The following is a 24,890-nucleotide window of genomic DNA, read 5'->3' on the forward strand; positions in this document are numbered from 1 at the left end:
GGAAGGACAAGCAACGCCAAGGTCACCGTGTCTGAGTCCCGGAACTCTCAACCCATTGAACTGGACCCAGATTCCTCTTCCCCAGTCGGGCTACGATAGATTCAGCGACACGAGAAGCGTCAAACTCGATGCGGAGCAACAGGAGAGCCCCCCAGGATGATGGCGAGAAAACCCCGTACGGACTCCAACGGCGCAGTAGGTCTTGTCGTCGACTGACAGCGAACGGTAGCTCTCCGGCAAATGTTGAGCTTGCTCCCTGAGTTCTTCTCCTCAGCATCGAATTTGCATAGCACGAAAAACAATCTTTGCAAAGTGGACACTGCCGCTGTAGAGTCCCCCTCATCCTCCCGGTCAGCCGGTCTACCGCCTTGGTCCGGTCCATTCGGACCCGCCGCGTTCTCCAAGCTCCGCGGCTTTACGGATCGTGCCCGGATGCATTCGGTCGCACTGCTTCTCATGGAGATTATGGATACTCCGGAGATTTTGAGCATACGTGAGAAAAACTACGCGGAAGGAGCAAGAAGTCGGTGGTGGCATCCCGCGGATCGAAGAGCGTCTCCAGTGTTCCATCACTCGACAATGGCGTTGGCACACGTTCCTTCAGGAGCGGCTTGGAGCATAACAGGCGGTCGGCCGTGGACCGCTTGCAAAGGATGCAGGTTTTGTTCTGAAACAATAGACAATGAAGAGTTAATGCGAGCGCGCCAGCAAGCGACCGACCGCCTGCCTGCTTGCCTACCTACCCGCTTCTCCGCCTCTTCATCCGTGGGTGTAAAAGGTAGTCGGTCGCCCGCTCTCTGCCGGTCTTCATGCCGGCCGACTCCCCGACAGTTTCGCTCTTCCCCCCGCTTCAGTTCGTTCGTCTCTTGGTTCGTCAGTCGGGAAGGAGTCTTTTCCTGGAGTCAAGCGAGTGGCTCTGAGCAACAAACGCCGGAAGTACGCCCTCAGTGCCTCCGAATGCGGAGGGAACTTTTAAAACATTCGTTTTCTTCCGCTCATATCAGTCGACTCGATCTCGACCTGGATGGACGTCAAGCAATAAGCACGACGCGATTAACACTATCTCGACGACGGATAAGATTTCGGCGTTTACGTGGGTTCGATCCCACCACCTCACCTCGTCTGTGAATCCATACGGGCTTGAAGAATGAGTGCCAATGGACAGTTTCGTCCATCACGATAGAAGTGTCGAGGACTCGATGGGAACAGAACATGCCCGCGGCTTGAAAACGCCGGGTGAACGCAGCGAACAGATGAACTGAATATCCGCAGAACTCGGTGCAGCGCAGACCCTCAAATTCGCTGTTCATAAAAGAAGGCTCGTAAATTTGACTTCCCGGTGATACTCAGAGAGCATATGAAAATATCGTGCAAGCCCAAGCAGGAGACGAATGTAATTTGGACGAAATCAAAGTTTATTCCTGCACGAGCCGAGGAGAGTCGGCATCCCGCCTATGAGGACACGGCGATCGTCAAAGTCGCGATTCCCGAGCGACCGTAGAAATGCAACAGCCGAAGCGTCAACACTGAAGCGGAGATCCGACTTTCACCACACAACGAACGCGACGAATCTCCGGGCTTGACCTTTTTCTCTCAAAGTTTCGAGTTCGCAGAGAGAGAGGGAACTCCGAGAATTTTTAGGTCGTAGCATTTCAATAATAGCCGAAGTCGGATGTTGACAGCCGACGCGGCTCTTCCACTCACTCAGCCGGTCGCAGTCTTCCGGCCTCGAGCGAACTCCGAGTTTCGGAAACACAAGTCGACTTCCAGGGAAGGCGTCACTCTTTCCGGTCTCTCTTTTCCTTTTTCCCGGACACCCTCCCCCCGCCCCACCTCGGTCTTGCCGTCCTCGTTTCTTCCGTCTCTCTCTCTCGCTCATTTCCTCTCGCTCTCATTCTGAAAGAATAAATCTTAGCTCAACTGGCAACGCATCATTCAGGCCACGTTCTTGCGGCAGAGCAAGAAGTTATCTAGCGTCTGGCAGACCGGTTCGCGGAACGGAAAGCGTTTCACTTTGCAATTCCAACCATTTAGGCTAACTCGCAACGCTAAAGCCACTTGAGTGGGGCAAGTTCCACGCGCCTGCCTGTTGAGCGCATGGGATCATGTAATGCCGCCGGCTCCAAACTCCGCGTTTAGATGTAATATGCTCGCACAACAATTGGGAATTAGAGCGTTCCGGGAGACGTGATGCTCAAGTTGTCGAGGTGCGCCAGACAGGCGTAACAGACTCGGCTAAAGCATCGAAAACTTGGATTTTTAAGGCGGTTTTCGAGCACGACGAAGTCTTTCCCATGTCCCCGGGCGCCCAGAGGAAAGGAGCACACATGCATGACAGCAAGCCGGCGCACTCTATAGTGCTACTACAAATGGAATGGGCCCTTCGTGACCCCTCATAAAGTGTCGTTGTTCTCAAACTCACTTGTCGCCTCCCTTCGGACGGCGGGCCGCCTCGCGTGCCTCCAGGAGTGTTCTGTATTTACTGCAGAGCTGAAAGTCCACGCTCAAGGTGGCGTCACTTTGGAGAGAACGAGCATCCGAGCTGACGCCGACCTGGATGCTGTCGTTTCGCGACGGAACCCGCGACGGAAGTCGCGCCGGAACCGAATTCTTGAAGAGCGACCGTGTCCATCGAGAGGGAGCTGTTTCGTTCATGTAGTCCCCTCCACTTACTCAAAAATTTCTCCATCGCGGACCGATCGCGGGGCCAGGTGGCTCGAGCGAGAGGTTTTGGTGTCTGCCGTGAATCCGGATATCCTGATTGGTCATCTCCGCGGAAAGGATAGAAAGATGGACCGACGCAGTTGGCACCATCACCTGCAGTGCCCGGGGAGATGTCTCCGTTTAGCGGAGGCGGCGGCGGCGACATTGGCAGTCATGACGTTAACGAGTTGGGACAAAGGTTCGTCCTCATATTTGGCATCTTGGGCAGACAGATCGTATCAAGAGCAGAAGAGCGCGGGAAGGAGCGACAAAAAGGGGCTGAGAGGAAGAATCCTCTTTGCGAAATGGACTCTGACTCATTCAGGTGGCGGGTGGGTGGATTCGCAGCCAGCCAGGTCGACATGAGCTGCGACTCTACGAAGCAAAAGGAAGAGGCGGGCGCACTAAAGGACTACAAATGTCTAATGTGTCCCTGATGTCCACACTAACGCTGTAAAGGCGAGTCGACTAGGGCAGTCGGTCAGTCAGTTTGTCCGACTCTCTGTCCACTGTGCGGGTTGTTGTCGCTGCCCCACCACTCCCTCCCCGTCCCTTTCTCATCGCTGCGGTCCGCTGCTGTGGGGGAGATCTATTCGATCGGAAATACCGAAATTCCGTCGGATTCCAGATCGGCAGTCCCACAGCCATGACGTCATACTCGTTCGAAGCGCTCGCCGAGCTCCCGCGCTTGCACATCGGCCTCTCTTCGCAGACGCGCAGCGTTTTTTCTGCCCCGAGATTCAGCTCGTAATTGAAATGGGGCGGGTCTTGACCCCCATCCCGTACGTGCGATGTATACGTGCCCTCGTCTGCGCGAGCAGATATTATGCGCTTGCGTCGAATGATTCGCGCAAAAGAAGCCGACTCCCATCTCCGTTGCAGCGAATCCTGCGAGTCTAGGTGTGTTTATAAGCGGGCTCCTCCAGCGCCGCTCGCGTCTCGGGGGAGTTGACGAGCCCCAAGAATTAATCGGGGTGACTCAATTAGTGCAAGTTATCCTACTCCGGGGACTCTCTTGAGCGGTAAGCTAACGAGCTATTTGCGAATAGCCCGCCCCCCCTCCCGTCTGAGAGAGAAGGACCGAACATAAGAAATGGAACAAGCCGGCGGACGAAATCAGGGGGACAAGATAAAGACCGGCGGACGTGTCATCATTCTGTGCCACATCCATTCAACTATCCGGGTATACAGCTGTCGGTCCGCGGCAGCCAATAAGTGAACCCGCTCTCCGGGTCCGAGAGTCGTGGAATGCGTTCCGCCAGGAGGACTTCAAGCCCGTGCTGGTCCGAAATCTACTCGTTCGATTTCTACGAGTGAGTGTCAGTCGGTGAGCTGAAGACGGCACACCACGGCCGTTCCGTCATTGTTACGCATTAGCTACGACGACATGAATATCGTGTCGCTTGACGTTCTTGCGAGCGCCCATCTCCGCGCAGCTATGGAATTCAATCGACGAGCCGGATCCGAGCCACGAGCACCCCGGCCGCGCAGTGCCCGATTATTATTCGGCGTAATGAAGACTCCGAACTCCTTCGAGTGGGCTGCGCGGAGAGCAACCTGACAAGCTCGCTTCAGAACCGAGTCGAGAGATGCGGCTCACGACCCACGCCGTAATAAAATCACCTCGATTACCAAAGCACTGCGGTTACAACTTCACGGACCACTGGTCCCGTGCTCGACAACTTGATCCGAACGCGAGGAAGGAATAACTTGTTGAACGAAAGCCTCTCGATTTTCGCCGAAATTCGCTCTCATTCCGTCGCCGAACTGCTCTTCCCCCGAGCGAGAACGTGAGCCATCGGACTCCTGGCCCATATACAGTACAGTACGATCGAATCGATCAGTTATCAGAACGAGGGAAAACGTCGAATCGAAAATGATCTGGCTCCATATTATTCGGCGGCATTACGAATTCGGTTTCCGTCAATCAAGTTCGGGAAGGTAGTCCAATTTTTCAGGAACAATCTACCCATTTGGATATTTGCATTTCGAGACAAGTCGCGGATTACGGGGCCGACCGAATCAAAAAAGCCTATTCGAATTATTCCGATTCAAATCGAGTCAGCGAGCGAACGCTTATTACGTAATGGATTCAACAAGTTCGCAGAGCAAACGTACATAGGCTTCATATGGATTACACCGATCTCGACAGCCTTGTCTCTGATCATCGATCCGGTCGACCGAACATCAGAAGAGGGGACGAACCCGCCGAAATTGAGAGATTCGACGTTACACAGAGACGACGCGGGTCCGGAGGGCGATTCGACCGTGAGGGGGTGGGGGGCGTCGACGACGACGGACTCGATGAGAAATAGGCCGGGCCGCAAGCGGTCAAAATGGCATCACTAGGTCGATATGCGGCTGTTGATCTGACCTTATGTACAATATAATCGATGATGGCCGATCACGATTGCACTGCTGATGAGAGAGGATAATGCGATGCACGCCAATTCATACATCTTACCATCATCGCTGGAGGCAAATCCGTCCAATGCCGACCGAACGTAATCCCTTCTAGGGAGGCAAGGGTGGAGGACCACACCCTTGTCGTCGCCGGAGCAACAGCGGACATATTGCAAAGACAAAGACGGATGTTCTACTTACTATTCGATACTTGCACGTATACTATAGACAATGACCATGCCAAACCGATAAATTATTCGCAGTGCCAGATGAACAAGGATACATCTGCCCCGTTGTTGCGTCCAGGACCGCATTCGAGAGCTGCGAATTATTTCTTCGGAGGAATCATCAGGAATCACGTATGCGCATTCGATGAAGCACGACTTGATGCCGTAAAGATTCACCCGAGGAACGTCGATTTCAGTCTCTCAGAAGCCGAGCGCTATCGCGATCCGGGTCCCGATGGGACGTAGAGGGGGGAGGGCCGATCCTATCGGCCACTCCGGATGACAGACTTTGATGAGGTTTAAATTGGTACTTGCGGGATTGACAAGGAACGCGACTCGTATCCGACGACCTCGGAACGAGAGTCGGCTGCTGCATTACCACAGAGTGTAAGCTGTGGCCGCCAAATCGAAACGTCGACGCCAGCAGGCGTACGCAAATCCAGTGCGTCATCCTTCCTGTTTTGATTCACGCCCGTCCGTCCATGTGTCAGTCAGTTTCATCTTTCTGGCACAGTTCATTGAAGATTGCAGACACGTGTCTTTCGCCTGTGCTGAACGTATCGAGCTCCTGCACATTGTCTAGACGCGGGGCTTTGCTTTCGCACGGCTCCGCGAGACTCCTTGACGGAATGGTGTGACTCCATCGATTCACGTGCTTAAGCTCTCGTGGCAGATACCTAAACGGTTGCTTTTGTGAGCACCGGACGCACCGCGAGCTTTCTAAAGGTCACGTAGTACGCGAATCGTCCAGCTCGGGTCTCCCGCTACCGTCTGGTGAGGTTGACGTCCGTTGTCTGCGGCAATAGCTGCGGAACGCGACGCAACTACAACAATGCGATGAGCGAGTAGCAGGTAATAATAATTAGCTCACGCGACGTCGATCGGTGACGGAACGTGGATGGCGTCGGAATAATTAAGTTATGAATGGATTCCTGCGTGATGTGAGAGTGTAATATTCTACGCATGTTGAACACTCAATGCCCCGTGACGCGACGGTCAGCCAATTGCTTTCACGCCTAGTTCCCCTCGTAGAGCTTATCGGAGCCTCTACGACATTATCTAGCTAGCGGTTCACCGTACCGTTCGGAGGGAGTCTTTTCGAGCTCAATAGACCGTGCTCTCGCGCGCCGGAAGCCGCGCGGTGTTGAGACTTCGGAGGATCTAGACAGAGCGTCGGGCTAGAGGCAAGACATTGACGCATTCGGTAGGCGACTGTTCAAGATGAGCTCATGAGTCGCTACCTCCGACTCACAACGCTGTCGAAACAGGTGACAAACAGAGGAAGCGCCTCCCGGGGTTCGACATTGGCAGGCTTCAGCTCCGATCAGTGGCTGAATGAAGCGAAGACGGCTGTCGACCCTTCAAGGAAGCATGATTTTAATTAAAATCGCTGTTTGCGACGACGACGCAAAGTCGCCAACCTGCGCCGTCAGGTGGTGGCTCAAAGGATGCTTGAGAATCCCCGCGCGCGTCTCTTTTGTTTAAGTGCACGCCGTTGTTGCACTTTTTCCTCCTCAAACACGGGCTATCATCCGCAGCCTGTGATTGACGTCCAGGTGAACTGGAGCTCACACAGATTTCCGACGCTGAGCCGTCGCTTGCCGCCGGACGGACGGGCGGGCGGGCAGACGGAGGATCGGCCAGCCCGCGACAGCGATCGGGATGGACTGTTCGGCGGCGCGATCGACGACAGATGCCGGAACGAGCTAGCTGACTTAATGAGTACAGAGTATCGCCGTCGGAGAAACTTCTCAAGTTTTTGAGATACCCAAACCCGGCAGCGACACTGGCAGACCGCAGCCACGTCGAAGATGCGGTACCGCGCCGCCAAACATGCAGTGAGTCCGAAACGAGAGCGGATGAGCGGTCGCGGAGGCGAGACGGGGGAAGCTCGCGAGAAAACGTCGCGGAGAACATGCGCCGAGGAAACCCGAGGAGTTCGGGCGAGCGCTTTCCCTTGACTCTGTCAGCTCATCTTGTTTCATGCGTTAGCTGCCCGGCTTTGTATCTGAGTCACCTCAGAGGCTGTTCTCCTCTCGATCTTGCTTGTCCTCGCGTCCCCCCCCCACTCTAGCGTCTTCCCTCGTGTGACGGTGAGCGGTGGAATAATGAAAACAAATATTCCCTCAAGAGTCCTTTTTGAAGAGTGCTCGCTCGCTGGTTCACTCATTGCTCGTCGCAGAGCACTCACTTATCATCGGAGTCACATAAGTATCGAATCATCGGATCGAAGCATCTTATCAACGGGCCCGTCCTCGCTTTATGTCTTTCCCCTTCCTCCCAACGAAAACGGTCCCCAACTTCTAGAGTGAGACTCGCTCAATCTCGCTAACTTTTTGAGAGGAGACATATTCTTCCCGGTCTTCGGGTCGCGATTCGTAGCGTGTCTCGGATCCCGTTCCCTCTTATTTTCCCGTCGATTCCGTTCGGTCCGTGATTGATATGGAGGACAAACCTTTGTGCGTTCCACCCGGACTGAGCTTCCCTCTCATCGGGAAAGCGCAGGCCCTGTATTGTGGTCGTAACTATTCGCAGGTTCGTATGTATTATACAAAGAGAGAGAGAGAATCGAGGGAGATCTGCAAGAACGATAGAGTGGGGATGCGGAGAGCTTCGGCGCGGTTGGAGGCGTTTTGGCGGAGCTCCCTCGACGCGGAATCCTGGTTCCGTGGTTCACCCGTGTGCCGGCTCACCCCACCCGAGCATCGCCGACCCACCTTGGACGGGCACATTTTCATCGCGGGTTCCCCGGAAGACCTTATCGCAGCCGTTTCCCTGATTCCGTTGATTTGTTACATCCCGCTCTCCATCCCTTTGTCGTATATCTCTCGTTCTCTTGACTATCCGAGCTTCGGAATATTTTGTGGTAATTTCCCGCTCGATTGCTCGCTGGCTGAAATACCCGCATTGGAGGTGAACTGTGCTTTCGTCTTGCGGGAATGCGGGTCACAACGCGAGCTCAGGGTCCGCATTCGAACGGGAGGAGATAGGAGCAAAAGGGGAACGGATTGGATCCGCGAGTATCCGTCTGTGCTCGCGCGAAAAGACGAACGTTCCACCTTTGAGCTCGTCGTTTTTGCTTCCACTTGGCCTCACACCCCCTAATTCCTACTTCTTTCCTGAGCCCAAACCGCCGTCGTCGGCCTCGTCGATTGAAGCCTGTGCAGCGGTTCAAAAACTAAAAACAAAATTTAAATCAGTCCCATCCTTGTTTCGGAGCAAGGTTCAGCCGAATTCGATCCCTTGTAGCCTGTTGCTCCGTTCATGCGGGTGGCGTTGTCTTGGATCCCGAGGTGCCGCTTGGAGCTTCCCCTCTCCAGGGAATGAATGAGTTGCGAATTCACTAGATCGGAGTTCTGCCTCTCGAGACGGGAGCTGAGCTTCGAAGCTCGGGTCCGGAATACTGTATTTAAAAATACGACCAAGTATTTGCGTACGCGCGAATTCACTTGCACATATTTCTGAGGGATGAGCATCTCGACCTTGGAGACGTGGTTTCTCGTATCCTGGTCGAGCGTGTCGATCTCGCGGGGCATGTTTCGAGTTCGATTTTCGTCTGCCGAGCATGCCGGCCGGCTCGTAGACGTCGACGACGATCTGCTTTTATGAGGGAGTAGCTTTGCTCTTCCACGCGCGTTGCCTCGCTCGGTATTATTCGCTGTTCCCGGTGTTTATCTAGAGGGTGTAATATGTATGGGTCAGCTCCGGTCAGATCAGGTCTCCAAGGGTCTCTGTTAGGTTAGTCGAATGAACGGACGCACGGACGAACATGGCTTATTGACCGGCAGTGAGGACGAGCAGCAGCGGCGGCAGCCACTGTCTGTTGGCGGGCAGACCGGCGAAAAAGCCGGCGCGCTCTTTGGAGGGGCCGGTCGTAAGATTAACTCCCCACGGATATAGCGGCAAACCGGCGGAAAGAGCGACGACGACGACAACAATGGCGGCGATGGGTGGCAGTGAGAGAGGTTAAGCCAATAAAGATTTGCATGCCTAATGCCTCGCCGGCGGTCTATTCAAAGCGCTTCTGAGCAGCGCCCTGGGGCAACTTTGCAAACTTGCACAATCGTTCCCCGTTTGAATACATAGAACATTGACAAGGTCGGCGAGACCGATCGTGTTTATAATACTCCGTGTTGATAATTCACTCGCGCCCGAAGTCAGGCGCCTCATTGTGGTCGAATCCGCTGATTCCGTGAGATATGCTCGGATGAGTGGAGGAAGGGGCAACGCCGCCGGGAGATTCCTCACCCGATGTGGCTGAAGCAGACCTCGATCGTCAAAGACAATGGGGACTCGGGAGGTGTTGCGCTGGAAACGGGAAAGAAGACGGGTGGTAAACTTCTGCACTTGAGCCCTCGACCCCAGTTTGGAGGCGATGATAAGCTACCTAGAGGTGCGCTGGTCCCCGGACCCGAGTCGTTGGCTCGGCCGGATCGAATCCGCTACGGAATTCGTTTAAAAACGTTCAAGCCTTCCCACCTCTCCTCTCAGAGAATGAGATTCGTGTTCTTTAACGATGTCCCATTGGAATCTCGAGACACAGCATGTTTTAGATTAGGTCGCCGGTGCCGAACGAAGCCAGTAGAGGTGTCTCCTCTCACAACGACAACCTTCCCGTGTGTCGAGATCCGAGACGTATAAATAGACGAAGCAAGCAAGAACAGTTAGATTCGTCTGGTGCCGCCGCCGCCGCTGGATTCTGAGTGGGTCTTGAGCGGAATTCCTCCAAGACGAGCGCGGGAGCATCTCTTGTTCCTTTGGCTGCGGCTGCAACGACCGCCAGCGCTACTACCGAAACTACTGCCACCGTCGCCGCAGCAAGCGCCCCTTCCTTTTGAAACGCCGGGCAGGCGGGAGGATGGTGTCTCTAAAATTTAAGGAATTCGCTTAGCCAGCTGACTAAGGTGCAGTTTTGTTCTTATTGCATGTTGTTGCTCCGTTCCTGTTACCGGGAACTGCCGCCGCCGCCGCTGCTGCTGCCTCTCGGCTGTCGGCTTCAGAAGCCCTCCTTCACAACCAGACAATGGAGTTATCCGAGAACCCTCGTGCGAGAGCGGACTTTGAGCCGTTCGCCTGTCTACACTTCTTCATGAAAGATTCTGGAGCAACAATCATTGCGTCACTTCGAGAGCATTTCGGAGCTATTCCACGAGTTTGTCACGCAAGATTAAATTTCGTTCCCTGCTGTGTTCGACTTGTCCGGGAGCTTCGGCTTTTTAATACTGTTTCGGTGTTCACTAATGCGCGAGCTTTCAGAAACATTAGCGCGACTTCCCCGGCGCTGATCGTGTGGGAGATTATCGCGGACGGAACGGAAACGCAAATGGACGTTCCGTGGGAGATCAGCGGTTCAGCACTCCGTACTACTGTCCGTTCCACCTCGTGGTCGTGTCGATGTGCTCACATTCGGTGTCATTGAGGTTGTTGAATTTCTGGCACTCATTCTCCCAATTCTCAGCGGCGAACTTTTTTTTCGATGGCCTTTCTCCCGCGTGATAACTCTTGTCTGGTCGGCTGATTCCTCGCCGCGGGAGCCGGGGCTTTCGGGCAGGCGCGCGATCTTCCTCGGACGTCGAGTCACAACTGAAAACTCCTTAAGAGAAGAAGACGCTTGAGTGAAAAAAGACTCCATGGGCAGATAATGTATGGAGATGAGCCGCTGATGACCGTGTTTCGTTCTGAAGGACCAAGATCGGTTTCGCTCCGCCACCGCTCCTCCTCCTCAGTCGCGAAAACCACCACCTCCCGCTCCCATCTGACCTCTCGACTCGCCCCTGAACCGCAGGACGGAGCGCGCCTTGGAAATACTCCGGACGACCTCAGAGACACTCACAGTGAAGACAGCGATGTCGAGAATTCTATCAGCATTCCCTCGCGATATGCCCTCTGACTCCACGTGAGTTTGAACGTTTGAGAAATTAAGCGACCGTCTGACGCAATGACTGAAACAGTGGGTTCGGCTGAAACTGCTCGAGTGGAAAAGAATTCGCTGTGTCATGGAGAGCTGTTGATGCAACTGGGACGATAACGCTAAGTATTCGTACGGATGCAGATGCGGACCGTCGAAACAGCCGCAGTTGTCACGTACATAGACAACGCAAGGGTCCGACGACTCGTTAACCTCGCTAACGGAAATCACGTCTTGTGCACAACGACCTTCTTCCTTCAAGAGCACATAGTCCTCTCATTTGTATAAATACCAACCGGCTGGCGCACGAGCGATCCGGGCGACTTGTTCTGCACTGCGTCGGAATCTCTTCTACGACGACCGGGACGATGACGACAGCGCGGCGGCGGCGACAGCATCAACGTCGAGCCCCGGCACCACACCTTGGGGTAGGCATAGCGAGATCTTATCGAGTTTTAAAGCGTCTCTGTGGGAGTGTCTCTAGCTGTCCCAAGCAGGCTCGCTCAGGGAGCTAGCGAAGCACCCTTGCTCTATATGAAACAATAACTCCTCGATGGTTGCAGACGACGTGCTAGGAATAAGAGAAGTCTCGGAAAGGAGGGAGAGGCCTCCGCTCAGAGTCGCATCAACCGATCTGCTATTGAGATCAGTTGTGAGCGGAGAGGCCTATGAATAAATGACAGCTTCAACAACAATAACGGCGACCGGAGCGACGCAAAGCCAATAAAGCAACACCAATTAAAGGAATTCCTCCCATGCGTCGACTTCCATGCCGATTCGAGTGGACTCCTCCGGAGTTCAGTTCGTGGGGTTTGCCAACTGCTCTCGGTTCTGAGGGTCACCCGGTCCTCCATCGTATCGTAGTTCCCTCCGCGCCGGATGCCGGTCGCTGTGGAAAAATTCCCGCCGCCACCCCCCCCTGGCTGCAGTCAATAAATGATTTTTTGATTAATGTTTTCACAGTCTCGACCGAAATGACACGTGTGTCTCGCTCGGAGCGTGACATCGACCTCTCGACAGTGGACGATCCGTCCACCGAGTTGATTGGGTGTGTTCGTGTGTTGTGGGAGATCGCTAAGAAAAACAAAACCGTTGAAAAAAGGATTAACTCAAGAGCAGTCCTGCGAGTGACACCAGTCAGTTCGAAGATAGGTAGTTTGCCTTCTTTTCCGAGTCCGCTCGCTGACGGCTCGAAACACGGGGGCACTCCCATGTTTTGTCCGGGACCAGGATCCACGTTTCTGTTGAACGAGGAAAAAATAGCGTTGTCAGGTGACAGCGTGATCGGGGACTTTTTACTTCTGTTCTTAGCCGGCTATGGGCGACTCGGAGTTTTATCGGTATCGCTCACATATACGCCGGGCAACAAGACTAGAACCTCGCATACGTGTCCTGATTCGTGCTCTCCCATACAATACCTGTTGTCGGCAGAGTCACGGCGCTGGTCACGCCCAGGCACGCGTTCGCATCTCCCTTCAACTGAAGCAATTAATCGTAAGCGTGATGCCGAACGCAATCTACACTACAATAGACGATGTTTAAAGAGTCATGACGATCCGAGCGTTCCAGAGGCATTTGGTCTCCTCGATCAAATCATTAATTCCGCTGAAAAAGAATTGTCGTAATTCAGTCGAATACTCGTAGCTCTCGCCCGGGCTTGCGAGTGGCCTTCTCGCATAATCGGGCAACATGTTCGAATCGGGACTGCGATCACTCACAGATAGATGAGGATTACGAGCGTTCTCATCGAATCGGTCTAATATCAATGCGAGCTCTTCCCTCCTCGGAGCAAAGTCGTTCCGTTGGCTTCGAATATTTGTTCTCCCCGTCTCGTCGCAAAACCGAACAGATAAGTCTATCGGACCGACGCCCACCCATTTTGCCCATTCGAGCAAAATATGGCCACGGTCGACTCCGAGACGATCCGACAGCAAAATTTTTGCAAAAAATAGCCGACGGCAGCCGAAACAGAGGAGATTCAGATCGGCGAGCGGGTGAGCTGCGGGGGTCTTCGAGGAAACTGCATTTCCTGGATGAAATCTCTCTCCGATACGCAACACGATCCCCGCGGTCGCATGTGGGACCTCAGTGTACGGGAACCAGATTATTTGGAGACTCGGTCGGTTGGCTCGTCGACAGCGCGGCGTTTGCAAATAAGCTCCTGTAACCTATTGTCTTCCTAATCCAGGGTTCGGCTACTTTTTTCTACGGAGACGCCGGAATCCTCGGACCGCTCCTGGATCTTCGGTGGATGGCTCTGCCCACAGCGACAGAATCGGATTGAGGTCGCGCGTCAAGTATTCGCCGCGCCGAAGTTTGTTAGGTATTTGATTAATAGACGCGCGCTCCGTAGAGCAGTATGCCGCGGCAATTTCTTGCTTCAGAAGTTTTTCTCGCCAGGTTTGTTTTCTATCGTCCGGATCTTCATCAATCTCCGAGAGTCGGCGACTTCCCTCTTCGGTGCATTGTCGACCGGTCTCCTTACTCACTTTGGGCGTTCCGTTGTGCTCTTCTCAGTCCTGGTAGCTCCGAGGTGGCATTGCGGCAAGTGAAGCAGCTTATGTTTGTCGGAGAAGAAGAATATTGCTTGATATAACCTCGGGATTTCAACGCTCGATCATTCGGTGAACCTCATCGAGAACAGCGCTCGCCGTAAGCGATTCAGAAGCTCGGGTCGCCGTTTCACGGAAGCGCCGCGAATTCCGGCTTCGTCCTAAGGACTCAATAACTACGATCCCCATGCCTCGAGCGGAGGCGCCGAGCGCTAAAATTTACTATTCCAAAGAGATTTCGATCGAGAATCGGAACAGCATCCTGCCTGTTTTTCTTTATAGGTAACACATATGTTGGGCTCAGCTCGATCGCACGACCATCCATAGGACGAATCCTGGGTATCACGACACGAATCGAGGACAGCAAGAAGTTCCCGTAGCGATATTGGCAGCGTTTTCGTTGAACGTCGCTCGCAGTGTGGTTTGTTGATCGGTCGGCAGTCGCTGCCTGAGTCGGTCCAGATATGAGCCTGGTCAGGTCGGGACGATATCGACTCGATAAGATCATTATGATAATATCGCTAGTCTTTGATGAATATGTATTCGAATTGAAATTTCGATCCCCTGTAGCTCTCCTGAACACGGCGTCATATTTGATCGCTAGTCGAGCTTCGCTTGAAGTCGTCGGAAATTTATGGCCGTGCTCGACTGGATGATCCGACGAGTGCGTCGCGCATCTTGATGCGAATCCAGGGAGCATTTTGCGGATCAACGATTGACGATTGCTTTCCTACTCGGGATGGACCCTCTTCAGAAACGCTCAGAGCTCGGCATACATCGAATCCCCTGTGAAAGTGTCGCTCCGCCGATTTTCATCAGGTAGCCATGAAAATGCTGCTGACAACGGTAAATCGGACAATCGGACTTGGTTCCTAGAAAGCCGTATTCCTGAGGTCACGCGATTTCCTAGGGGTAAGCAGTTGGAATCTGATTCACGGTAGATCGATGGATGACCGGAAATCAATCCTCTTGTCTTGGTGCTGCGGAACGCTCACGCCTTCGAAGTGGAGAAATTCATTCGCCTCGGCTTTCTGGAGAGTTATTCCGATTTCGTGCCGACTTACATATGTATCTCTTCCTCTCGAAATCCTTCTTTTGAGAAGAAGATCCTTGACACCAGGAAGTCTTTGCCGGAAGCAGTCTGGCGCGAGCCGGCGCTTCGATGATGAGATGTGGGGCGGATTAAAACGAGAGAGATGAAGAAGTCTCTCGTCCGCTGAAGCTCTCGGCGCTCCGCGGCGCCGTCTCGGTTAAACAGACGTTGCTCCGTCGTTCCGTTTACTCACTCCCTCACAGTTATACTCTCACGGAGAGTATCAGAGGGACCGGTATGCAAATCCATGCTCGAAATACAGCGCGAGAAGGACAAGGGATCTCGGGACTTGCCGCGGACTCCAGCTGTGAGAATGAAGCTCTGAACTGGTTGTTACCAAGCGGACCGCTAGCAGGTCTTTCCTGCGGCCAGGCATCCCGGTCGAGGAGCGTATTCGCGTAAGGGGAGGATCCTCGGATTACTCGAGCAGGAATATTGTTTCTGCTTAAAGATGTTCGGGAGGGAATCAGTAGAGTTTCCGACAGCGGGCCAGTAGCGTCGGAGGAAGGGTTTTTCGAAGCCGAGATTCTCTTCTGATCAGATGAGAGATCACCATCTTCTGTCGACAAATCATCTCGCGGCATACCGTTCGTTGTCTCCGCGCTCGATTCATTGACTTCTAGCGGAAGCCGTTCGGGGCGAGTCTGAGAGGAGTTTCAGAGTGAGGGTGATACAAAGATTGAGTTGCTCCCACTCGCTTGCTTGTATGCCTCTCCATCTGCGTTCGCGACGCCTGAGTGTTTTTTCTCAGACGTCGTGGTCGACCGCTTGTAGAGAAAAACGAGGAATGTTGTTTTCCTCCACCTCTGAGGAGGTTGCCCCGCGGGTCGTCCGCGCGCCGGTCGCTTGTTGTTCGTCTCTCGCCTCTGTGAACCCATCTGCGTATGCCATCCCCGTAATCCCTACCGTAGGGCCATATCTCCTTGTCGACACGAGCTGCCCTTGTTGTCGGTGCCGAAGAGTTTTGCCGCACACAAATCCCGCCGAACGGCCAGCATAGCACTCAGCCAACCGCTCTGTCAGCGGAACGGACAATACGCCTTGTCGGAGTCGCGTTTTCTCTCGCCTCTATCGGACGAAGCCATTACGTGAAATCACGATTCATTAGAATTTTGTTCTTTGTTCCGATACGCTTTTCCTGAGGGTGTCGCCCTCGAATATCTCGGGGCACCAGCTCGGGGCAGCGGAGAATTTCACGAGAAATTCCCGAGATGCGCCCGGCTATTCGAGCCACGGAAAAGTCACGAGCTATTAAAAGGCTCTCCGTCCCGAATAGGCATGGTTCGAATTCCGCCCTGACGCCAACAAGCTCATCACCTGGCTAATCATCACAGCAAGCCAATTATTCGCTTTCATTTCCTGTCACTCTTCGCAAACGAAGTCCGTCTGCCGAGGGTACGGGCGGCGGCGAACAGCTTCTCTTCGTCAAAGAAAGCCGCCCCCTCTGACTTTCCCGAAAACCTTTCCAATATCCACGCAGCGGAGGAACAAACGTTGAGCGGCGTCTATCACCAAACTCCGCGGCTGCTGCTCCTCTCGCCAGCGGAGATCTCAGAGATTTGTCAATACAGACGGCCTGACGACGCGACGTTGCCGTCTAATCGGTCGCGAGCACTAAGCCGAGGTCGAGCTTCGAACAAAGTCCGCTCACCGATGCAAAGAATCGGAGCGAGAATGAGTTTCGCTCCCGCGCAACAAATGGCTTCAAGTGAGCTGAAGAACAGGAAGGCACACTTCGGAAGTCTCCGACCCCCATTCCGTCGACTTGCTTCTCAACGTATACTTAGGCCACTGGCTAGCTATGAATATTAACTTAAGTGCTGGTCATCATGCCGAGCGGTCTCGTGACTGAGCGGAAATGTTCTGCGTAAGAACGCACCCTGTCGAGGCTGCTCCGGGTCGGATTTCTCCAGCAACCACCTATTGTGGCAACACGGCGCCTAAATTATACACTTAACAAAATACTCACTTTCTACCGAGACTATCATCCCGCTGCTAATTTTGGTAACTGGCCGAAGCTCGACGGAACGGAGAGCGAGTCGACGGTGACGTCGAATCTTTCGTTCACTGTTGCTTTCTTCTCGAGGAGGAATTCTCTCGGAACCGGAGAAAGTTCATCGGCTATTCTGAATCTCCGCTCGCGCGAACGATCCAAAATCATCAGATGCCCCATGCGGCTCAAATGAGTTCAACACGTTTTGCATCACCCGTCCGATCGATGGTCCTCTTTTCCTTAGCAAGGAATTGTAGGCTCGCGACAGGCTCTCGCAAATGTCGAACTCATGTTGTCGATGGCCCAGAAGTGACGCGAGAAGAGTGGAAGCGGAAATATGAAATACCTCGGGGAGAAATAAATATTCATTATGACTCCTCCTTGGAGATGTCTTTTTCTTCTTGTCCGCTCTCTCCTTGCTTGCCAGGCAAGCAGTCAACGGAGCGAGCGAGCGTGGCAGGCAGGCAGGCGGGTTTTACTCAGCCCCAATCTTCCCTTCGCTTGCTCGATAAGAGACGAACGATATTGAGCTAGGGCTTGGGTCGGCGAACACCATAAATTTCAATTGGGTCCTCCATACATGAATCGGCAGACACTTGTCGTCTTGCAGTACCGTCAGCATCGGCGGTGTCTGCGTCGAGACCAGCATCGCTACGAACAGCGTCAGCAGTCACGTAAATGCCTCTACGAGAATATGAAAATTTGTGATTCCGCAGAACGGGCCCCCGCACTTCTGGACATACTTACGATGACAGATGGCAGAGGGAAGACCTCCCATTGTCAACATGGGAGCCAGGATTTTCCCTGACAGAAACCGCGATTGACGCAGCATTGCAATATGTATCGTTTCTCGGACAGTCTATTTCCGGAATCTCAGAGAAGAGAGCATTTTCGAAAACGAAGGCGAATCGCACGCGGTCGCTCCCCACGCAGCGGGCCGGTTGGCTAGATCGATCCGTGATTGATTCTGCTCTTTGAATAAAACATGTTCACAAGTAAGAGCGGGCCGATCGATATTAAACGCTTTCTTTCCATCATTCGACGACAGCGGCGGCGGCAGTGGCAGCAGGAACTCGCTGCGGATATGAGAAAGAGTCGACGTCGCTCGACGGAAGGCTGAGCGAAGGTAAACCCTGTCGGGGTGTGTTCTCACCTCACCTCCGTACTCTTCCATCTCCCGGGCAGTCCCTCACTCCCTACCGGTCCCCTCCATTCTTTCAAATGTCGACAGCGCTGTTAGTCGCTTCTCGTTGATGCAACTCGAAGTATCGACACCTTCTTTCGAGTGTATGAAGGCAGCCATCGAAATGGCTCCCTCGCTCCTTCCGGCGCGGCCTTCCTCGGATTCGGCTCGAATATTATACATCCAGTCCCAGTACGTCTCGGAACTCGTCTACAGTTTTTTTTCCGGATGTTCCTGATTTTCCTATCACTTCCCGTCGAGGGAGGAATGATAAGAGCGAGGATAACCGCATCGTTAGGATTCTCCGCGAGGAATCTCCTGCAGGACTTCGATGGCTCGCGCGGAACCGCTGGCTGCGATATCACAAGCGCTTCCTTTGTTGCCGTCATTGGGAGCTGAATGAAAGCAACAATGCACGCTGGCTTTCTTCGCTAAAGAGCGGGTGAACTCAGTAATGTGCACAGCTGGAAAATTAGCAGGTGGAGTCAGCTTCGGTGTTGGGAAACGTGGGCTGACCGCACCGAAAGGCTCCCCGTGAGCCTTATCTTCACAGTCATTACAGAGCCTGTGCTGAGCTCTCACTGGAACAAGGGAGTCCGGTGCAAATATGAATCAGCCCGGCGTCTAGGCTGAACCGACAGCATCCTCTGAATTTCACTGCCAGGTCCCTAGCAGCCCCTAGCGGATTTTCTGCACCGATTCTCTGAAAGACCATACGCGAGTCGAATCTTTCTCCCCGAAATCTCTGATACGAAGGAAGTTCCATCTCCTTCCGCTCTCCCCGTCTATTTGAAGCGGCGACTTCATTCGGCTGCGACGTAAATTCCACAGTGAGTACTTGTTGCAGTGCTTGATTTTTGAGCCACGCCTCATTGTTGCCGATTGGAGACCGACTGACGATCGGCTGACTGGCGTCTGACACAAGCTTGACACACGCGTGTCTTCCCCAAAAGACGTCGAGTGTTGCCCTCGATATTGACATCACGCTCCGACCGCCTGAGTGAGTGGCTGACTAGTTGACTGACTAGTTGGCCGGCCGGCCGGCTGGCTGGCTGGCTCATAGAGTGCGTCGGGAAGAGACTGGAGCCGAATGATGTCAAGCGAGCTTCCTTGCGAGTTCCGCAGGCGACCGATGTCGGGTGGAGGGCCTCGCGGCCTCGCGAACGATGGCAAGGGGCCCGTGAGTGGACCAAGAAGTTTGATTAATATTTCACTACCACAAGCAGCAAAATCCTTTTTGCTGCTTCGGCAAGAGAACAGCGGCCACTGCTGCTCCGGCCGCGGGTGGAGTCGAATCCCTGTCGGTCGCTCGCTCACTCTCGTTCTTCATCCCTCCCGGTCGGTCGCTCATACGGGGCATTATTATTGGCCGCCTTCATTAAACAGAAGGCCACAGTCATAGGGAGGATGACAGCGGCGGGGCCGTCTGGCCGGTGGGGGAGAAGGGAGGGGGGTACCTTTAGAAAAGGTGAAATCATGAGCTAAGCGACAAGAGATGACAAATCGAACTCAACGGAATTCCCTTAATTCTTTTCCGTGCTCTCAGCTCCGGACGTTTCGGATTCTGCGGACCGGTCAAAGTCAAGAGAGTGATGAAGTGACGAGAGACCTCTGATTCTAAATTGAGAAGTGTTGAGATTCCCACGTAGACGAAAAAGGGGGATCTCGCTCTCCACTGCAATCGGTAGCTCTATGCTGGTCATTTCTCCACGTAATGCGGTTCCATCACGACGGGGTTCATTCGCCGCTAATGCTTCAGGTGACCGTACTGTTGAGCGTTCGAGTTTGACGATCCCGGTCGGCCAATCGCTTGACGAGTTGGATCGCTCGATTGTTGTTCCTCATGTGTTCTGCTCCCCTTCCCCCTTCTCCTAGTTCAGTATCGGCGCAGCATCACGGCCGCTGTGCTGTCGCTGCTGCTGTCGACAAACTGGATCGAGGACTTGCCATTCGATTGGTGGCTCTCGTGATACGCGACGACCTAGGAGCCACATTCGGCAGAAGCGGAGGCAGCCGATGGTGATGATGTTTGTATCAATTATTAGGGCGTGGCTCTCGCATGGATAGATAGGGATCAGGAAAGAGAGAGACCGGGCCCACAAATGAAGAGCGCAGTGCACAAGAGGAGGGAGCGCAATCGAACACAAGAACATCCCGCGACACCACTTGCCTTTTCTTGCCGCAGCTTTCATCGCCCCGGAGCTGATAGCTATTGTCGTATCCATTTGTCCTGTCAATGGACAGAGTCATAGATTTGTGCAGAGGTTTCCTCCTTCGCGTCCAGAGCTCTACTGAACAATGCCCGAAATCCGTCTCAGAATGCTTTTTTGGTCTCGCGCAAGAACTTCATCGCGCGACACCATCGAACGGGTTCCCCCGCACCCTCAAATCTCTGGAAGAGAATTTCCGAACTAGCCGACGAGTTATTGAGGACGAGCGGTATGAACGCTCGCTCTGTGTCAACACGAATCAATGAACCACTGCTTCCTCTAATAGTTCTGTTGCTCGTTTAGTTCTGATCAAAATGCAGCGATTTGACCTGGACTGTGCAGAGACGACTTGATTGCGCTGCCGGCATAATTCGGCGCAAACATCCAGGAAATTGCCAGGCGGACTACAAGCGATGCGTCTCTCGCGGCAGCCGAGCGCATGCGGTGACTACGTCGCGAGTGAGCGGCGAAAGCGACAAAAACGCGCGACGGACTGCCTGTTGTGTTCCGGATGGATTTCTCTGAGTTATCTGAGTGAGTAAGCGGGATCGACGAGGAAAGAGCTGGAGGGCGTCGGCGACCGTGTGGAAGCAGTTGCCGCGCACAGTTCGCCTCAATTAACAGCCGTCTCCGGCAGCAAATGCAGTTGCAACTTGCACAATCCAACTGCAGCATTAGCAGCGGCACAAACACGAAGTTGGTTGTTATGGGCGGGCGAGCGGGAAGCCGTTTGGCTTTTGCTGTTCGGTGCCATGGAGAGAGAATACACGCGGACCACACTGTTCCAGCAGACACTGGCGGCGAGCGCGCGGCGCAGACAGCGATCCGCTGAAGGCGGGGTGACGGGCGAAGAAGATGCAAGGGGGAACAATCTCTTCATGCTCGCAGTGTTTTCAGTCAGTTGTTCGGTTTTTCCCTCCTGGTCGTCCTCGACTCGGGCGCCTCTCACCCGTACTCGGTATTCCTTCCGTCGTCGTTTCAATTGCTGGCCCAGCTGCATCGCCACCAGCCGACCTCGAAGCATTAATCGGAGCGCCGGCGTGTAGATGGATGCATCGACGTGGTCCTGCAACTGGATCAGCTGCTGAGAAGACAACTGGCTCTGTAGCTGGGCGGAGTGTTTCTAGCGGCATCAGAACAATTAAAAGCCACTCGTGCAGCGCAAAAACTGAAATCTAGCATCGGATTCACTCCCGCCGCAGAACAGCGAGCGCTCAGTGATCTCGAACACGACGACGTATTTTTATGCCACATATCGCAGAAACAATCGGGAAAAACGCCGATCCGATTTGAGGGAATCCGGATAGTCCAGTGCCCGGACTGCTCGATTTTCGATCCGACGGGACTGAAAGCTAATGAAATGAACACGCTCAGGAGAGAAGGACAGGAAAACGCTCATGAGAATCCTTATCGTCGCCGGGGAAGAGTGCGCTGTTTCCTGCGACCAGCGGACGCTGGTCGGCGCCGGCGGGGAAAGATCCAGGGGGCCCGGTGCAAGTGTTTGTGCGTGGGGCCGAGTGAGTGTTCACCTAGGAGGAGGGATCTTTTGATCCACCGGAGGAAAAACGCCGAGAAAGAGACGTCGCAGCAGGAGCAATAGGAGATGACAAAGAAAGGCACCCGATGTAAAATCGAACGAATCGAAGAACAGCCGAGAAACGCGTTCACGTCTGTGCCGAAGGCGAGAAGCGAAAAACCTGTTGAACGTCGAACGTTTTGTGACTTGAAGGCTAACACTTCGTTCGGAGGATGGCTGGCAAACGGTTCGGGGAATCGTCGAAAAAGAGTCAGACAAATGTGACGACGGCTCTGTCTCGTTCCGGAATCACGCTGATCATCTCCGTCACATTATGATACATGATTCTACAATTTTCGGCGGATGGAGCATTTTTCACACGAACAGAAATCGAACACGTCTTCCATAATTCACGCAACCACTTCAGGACTTTTCGAGTGTATCGAAAACGATGAGAGGGTAATGAAATACACTTATTCTATTCCATCCGGACTTCACGTAAGGAAGTGTGAATCTGGGCCAGGAGGATCCCGGAGAGCTCCGGTGCTCCGAATAGCTGACAAAGAGGAAATCAAAGACCCAGCTCCATTTGCCTCCCGGCGTCTCCTGCGAGTCGGACGAAGCGCCGCTCCGGGTGGTGGATGGAATCAGTGTTCGAGACGGTGGAGGTGTTGGTCGGGCCAAGAACGAAAGAAATCACTCACTCTGAAAAAAAGAACAACGAGCTCGGGAACGAACTGTGAGAGTGACTGAGTGAGAAAAGTGAAAATTTGATTGAGTTTCTGCCCCCGGGAGCTGCGGGGGGCGACAGACGAGCGGCATCCATAGGTCACTCAACCGGGGATAGACGCATACTCGACCGGGATTGTCTCTTGGCGCCTTATGGGAGCAGGACATTTGTTCTTCACCATTCCAGGTCTCGATCGGGGGCGCGTTAGAGCGAATGGATGGAAAAACCTCGGGAAATTCATCACGAATTCCGACGGGTCCGAAGCTCGGTTCTTGGAACTTATTCCCGCCCCTGTTGAAAGTAAAGTCGATCCAAGCCTTGGATCCGGAGAGTGAATCATTCGCTGCAATAAAGAAATTCGCGAGACCACCAGTTGCTTTCATCGAGCAATCGGCAGCGTGCCGTCTCCTCCGACGCGAACGAACTCGCCGAGACGAACGACTGCACCAGAGATACGTCTGGACGAGCACGGACGAGGCGGGCAAGCGTGCCGACGACGCCGATGGACGGACGAACGAATGAACGGTGGAAGGAACAACGGGCTAAGAAACCTACGAACAGAACCGCCTACTTGTTTAGCCGGGGCTGAGCTTCGATACCGGCTGTCAGAGGCCGAGCGATCGGTCGGTCGGTCGACCCCCAAACAGCCAGCACAGTCGGCACAAACGTCTGGCATTGAATTCAACAATGACGCGCTCCGTCGAGCGCGACTACAAATTGCCCCCGGCTCGCCTACATTTTGCCTTTTATTCCGCCAGTGCTGTTTTGTAGCTTAAGCTCGAGCTCGTTCCTTCGTTTTTCCGCTCGCTCACCGAAACTTCGGGCGAGCGAGCGAGCGAACGCCTGGTCAGGCAGCGAGTCTGCGCTCGGCTTCTGGTGCCATCCGCCTACGAGAGCCACTCGGGCGAGAAATTTTGAAGAGCAAATTGTTTTTCAAGTGCTGTTGGAGCTGCCGCTGCTGTTGTTGTCGTAGCCGCCTTGTTGCTGCCGATGCCGCTCCCACCTACTTGTTTCCACTGTCTTTTCCGGGGTTGACCCTCTGTTTCAGCGATCGATCGAGCGAGCAACCGAACGGACGAGCTCGCCACTCAATCCCCAAAGTGTATACATATACGATGCCCAGCGTCGTGATGGGGCTGATCCATGAAGGCTCTGACCCTCTGAGCGGAGATATTTCTCCGAAAATTTTATATTCTCGTCTCAATTGAGAATTATTAGATGACATTTTCCCTCCTGAAGAGAGTTTACTCGAATATGCGGGCCAGTCGACGGAGTGGGCCAGTCGAGAGTGGTGCCCGACACGAAAGATTGTCGATCGGAGACCGATGGCTGGCTGAGACATGAATCTCTCGGTGGCTATCGATTGGCGTTCTTCTTTTGGGAGACAAAAGCGCTCGGGGGTCAAATTTTGAGGAGCTGTATGAGAGACCGCTGGATCCGCAGTAGAGAACATCGACCCGTAAGCACGCCCGTCAGCTCGTTCGTCTGGTCCGTCGGTCGGTCGGTCGGCTCGTTGGTTGGTTGGTTGGTGTGTTGGTTGGTTGGTTGAATGGTCGGCCAACCAGCCAACAACTGTCGGAGCGACCACGACCGACCGACCGACTGACATCGAAGAAGTGCTTCATGGAGAGAGCGATGGCCACTTAGCACAGTCGACATCCGCTCGGAGACTTCGATCCATTGACAAAAACCATCAAACCATCCATTTAAGGTTGAATGTTGTCAACGTCGCTCGGGTCGTCTGTGAAGGAATTCCGATGCCTCATGGTTCCGACTTGCGATTGTTCTTCCTAATCCTATTCGATTACGCTTGTGATGCCCCGTACTCAGAATCTATCTCCGACGAAATTCAAGCCCCTCTCCGGGTGCAGCCGGGGTCTCCACGATCGATAATCGATCAAAGCTCAGCGATGTTGGCGTTGCTCAACAACAGGTGGACGAACGGGAGGGAACCGTTTGCTGGGTCTCGCTTACCCAAGCGGCGATGCGAGAAAACGGAACGCATTTCCTCTCAAATCCCCTCTTCACCGAGAACAAGGAGGTACGTCATCTCCTGCCGCTGAACCACTTCTGGGACATGAGCGGGTCAGCTACGGAAAACGTAGGAAACGTCGCCGACGCCGCCCTTTCCGAACTATGTAGACCTTTAGAATTTCATGTGAATTTTCATCAAGTGTGACGCGGTGGTTTTTAGACAGGTCGCTGGCGTATGCAAATGATTTAACGAGCTTCGATATGGTAGCCGTGCCCTCTGACCCGCTTTCGAGTGAGCTATGCCCTGGAGGAAGGTGCAAGTACTGGCGGCGCTCGGCTTCATCACCTGCCTCCACCTGCCTCATTATAAATGGACACCTCTACCATCCAACCGGAGC

General features: G+C 53.8%; 1 protein-coding gene across 1 annotated transcript in view; it reads right to left on the reverse strand.

The window, feature by feature from the left end:
• Positions 1 to 569: 569 nt before the first annotated feature.
• Positions 570 to 24,890, reverse strand: part of LOC100900311 (uncharacterized) — a gene marked incomplete at its 5' end in the record, with an annotated part of 41,327 nt that continues 17,006 nt past the window's right edge. The window contains one exon of the mRNA XM_029111689.1: positions 570 to 667. Within this exon, the coding sequence (XP_028967522.1) occupies positions 570 to 667 (98 nt within the window). The remainder of the gene's footprint in view (positions 668 to 24,890) is intronic.

Source organism: Galendromus occidentalis, unplaced genomic scaffold, assembly GCF_000255335.2.
Source record: "Galendromus occidentalis unplaced genomic scaffold, Mocc_1.1 scf7180000077460, whole genome shotgun sequence".
Taxonomy (NCBI): Eukaryota; Metazoa; Arthropoda; class Arachnida; order Mesostigmata; family Phytoseiidae; genus Galendromus; species Galendromus occidentalis.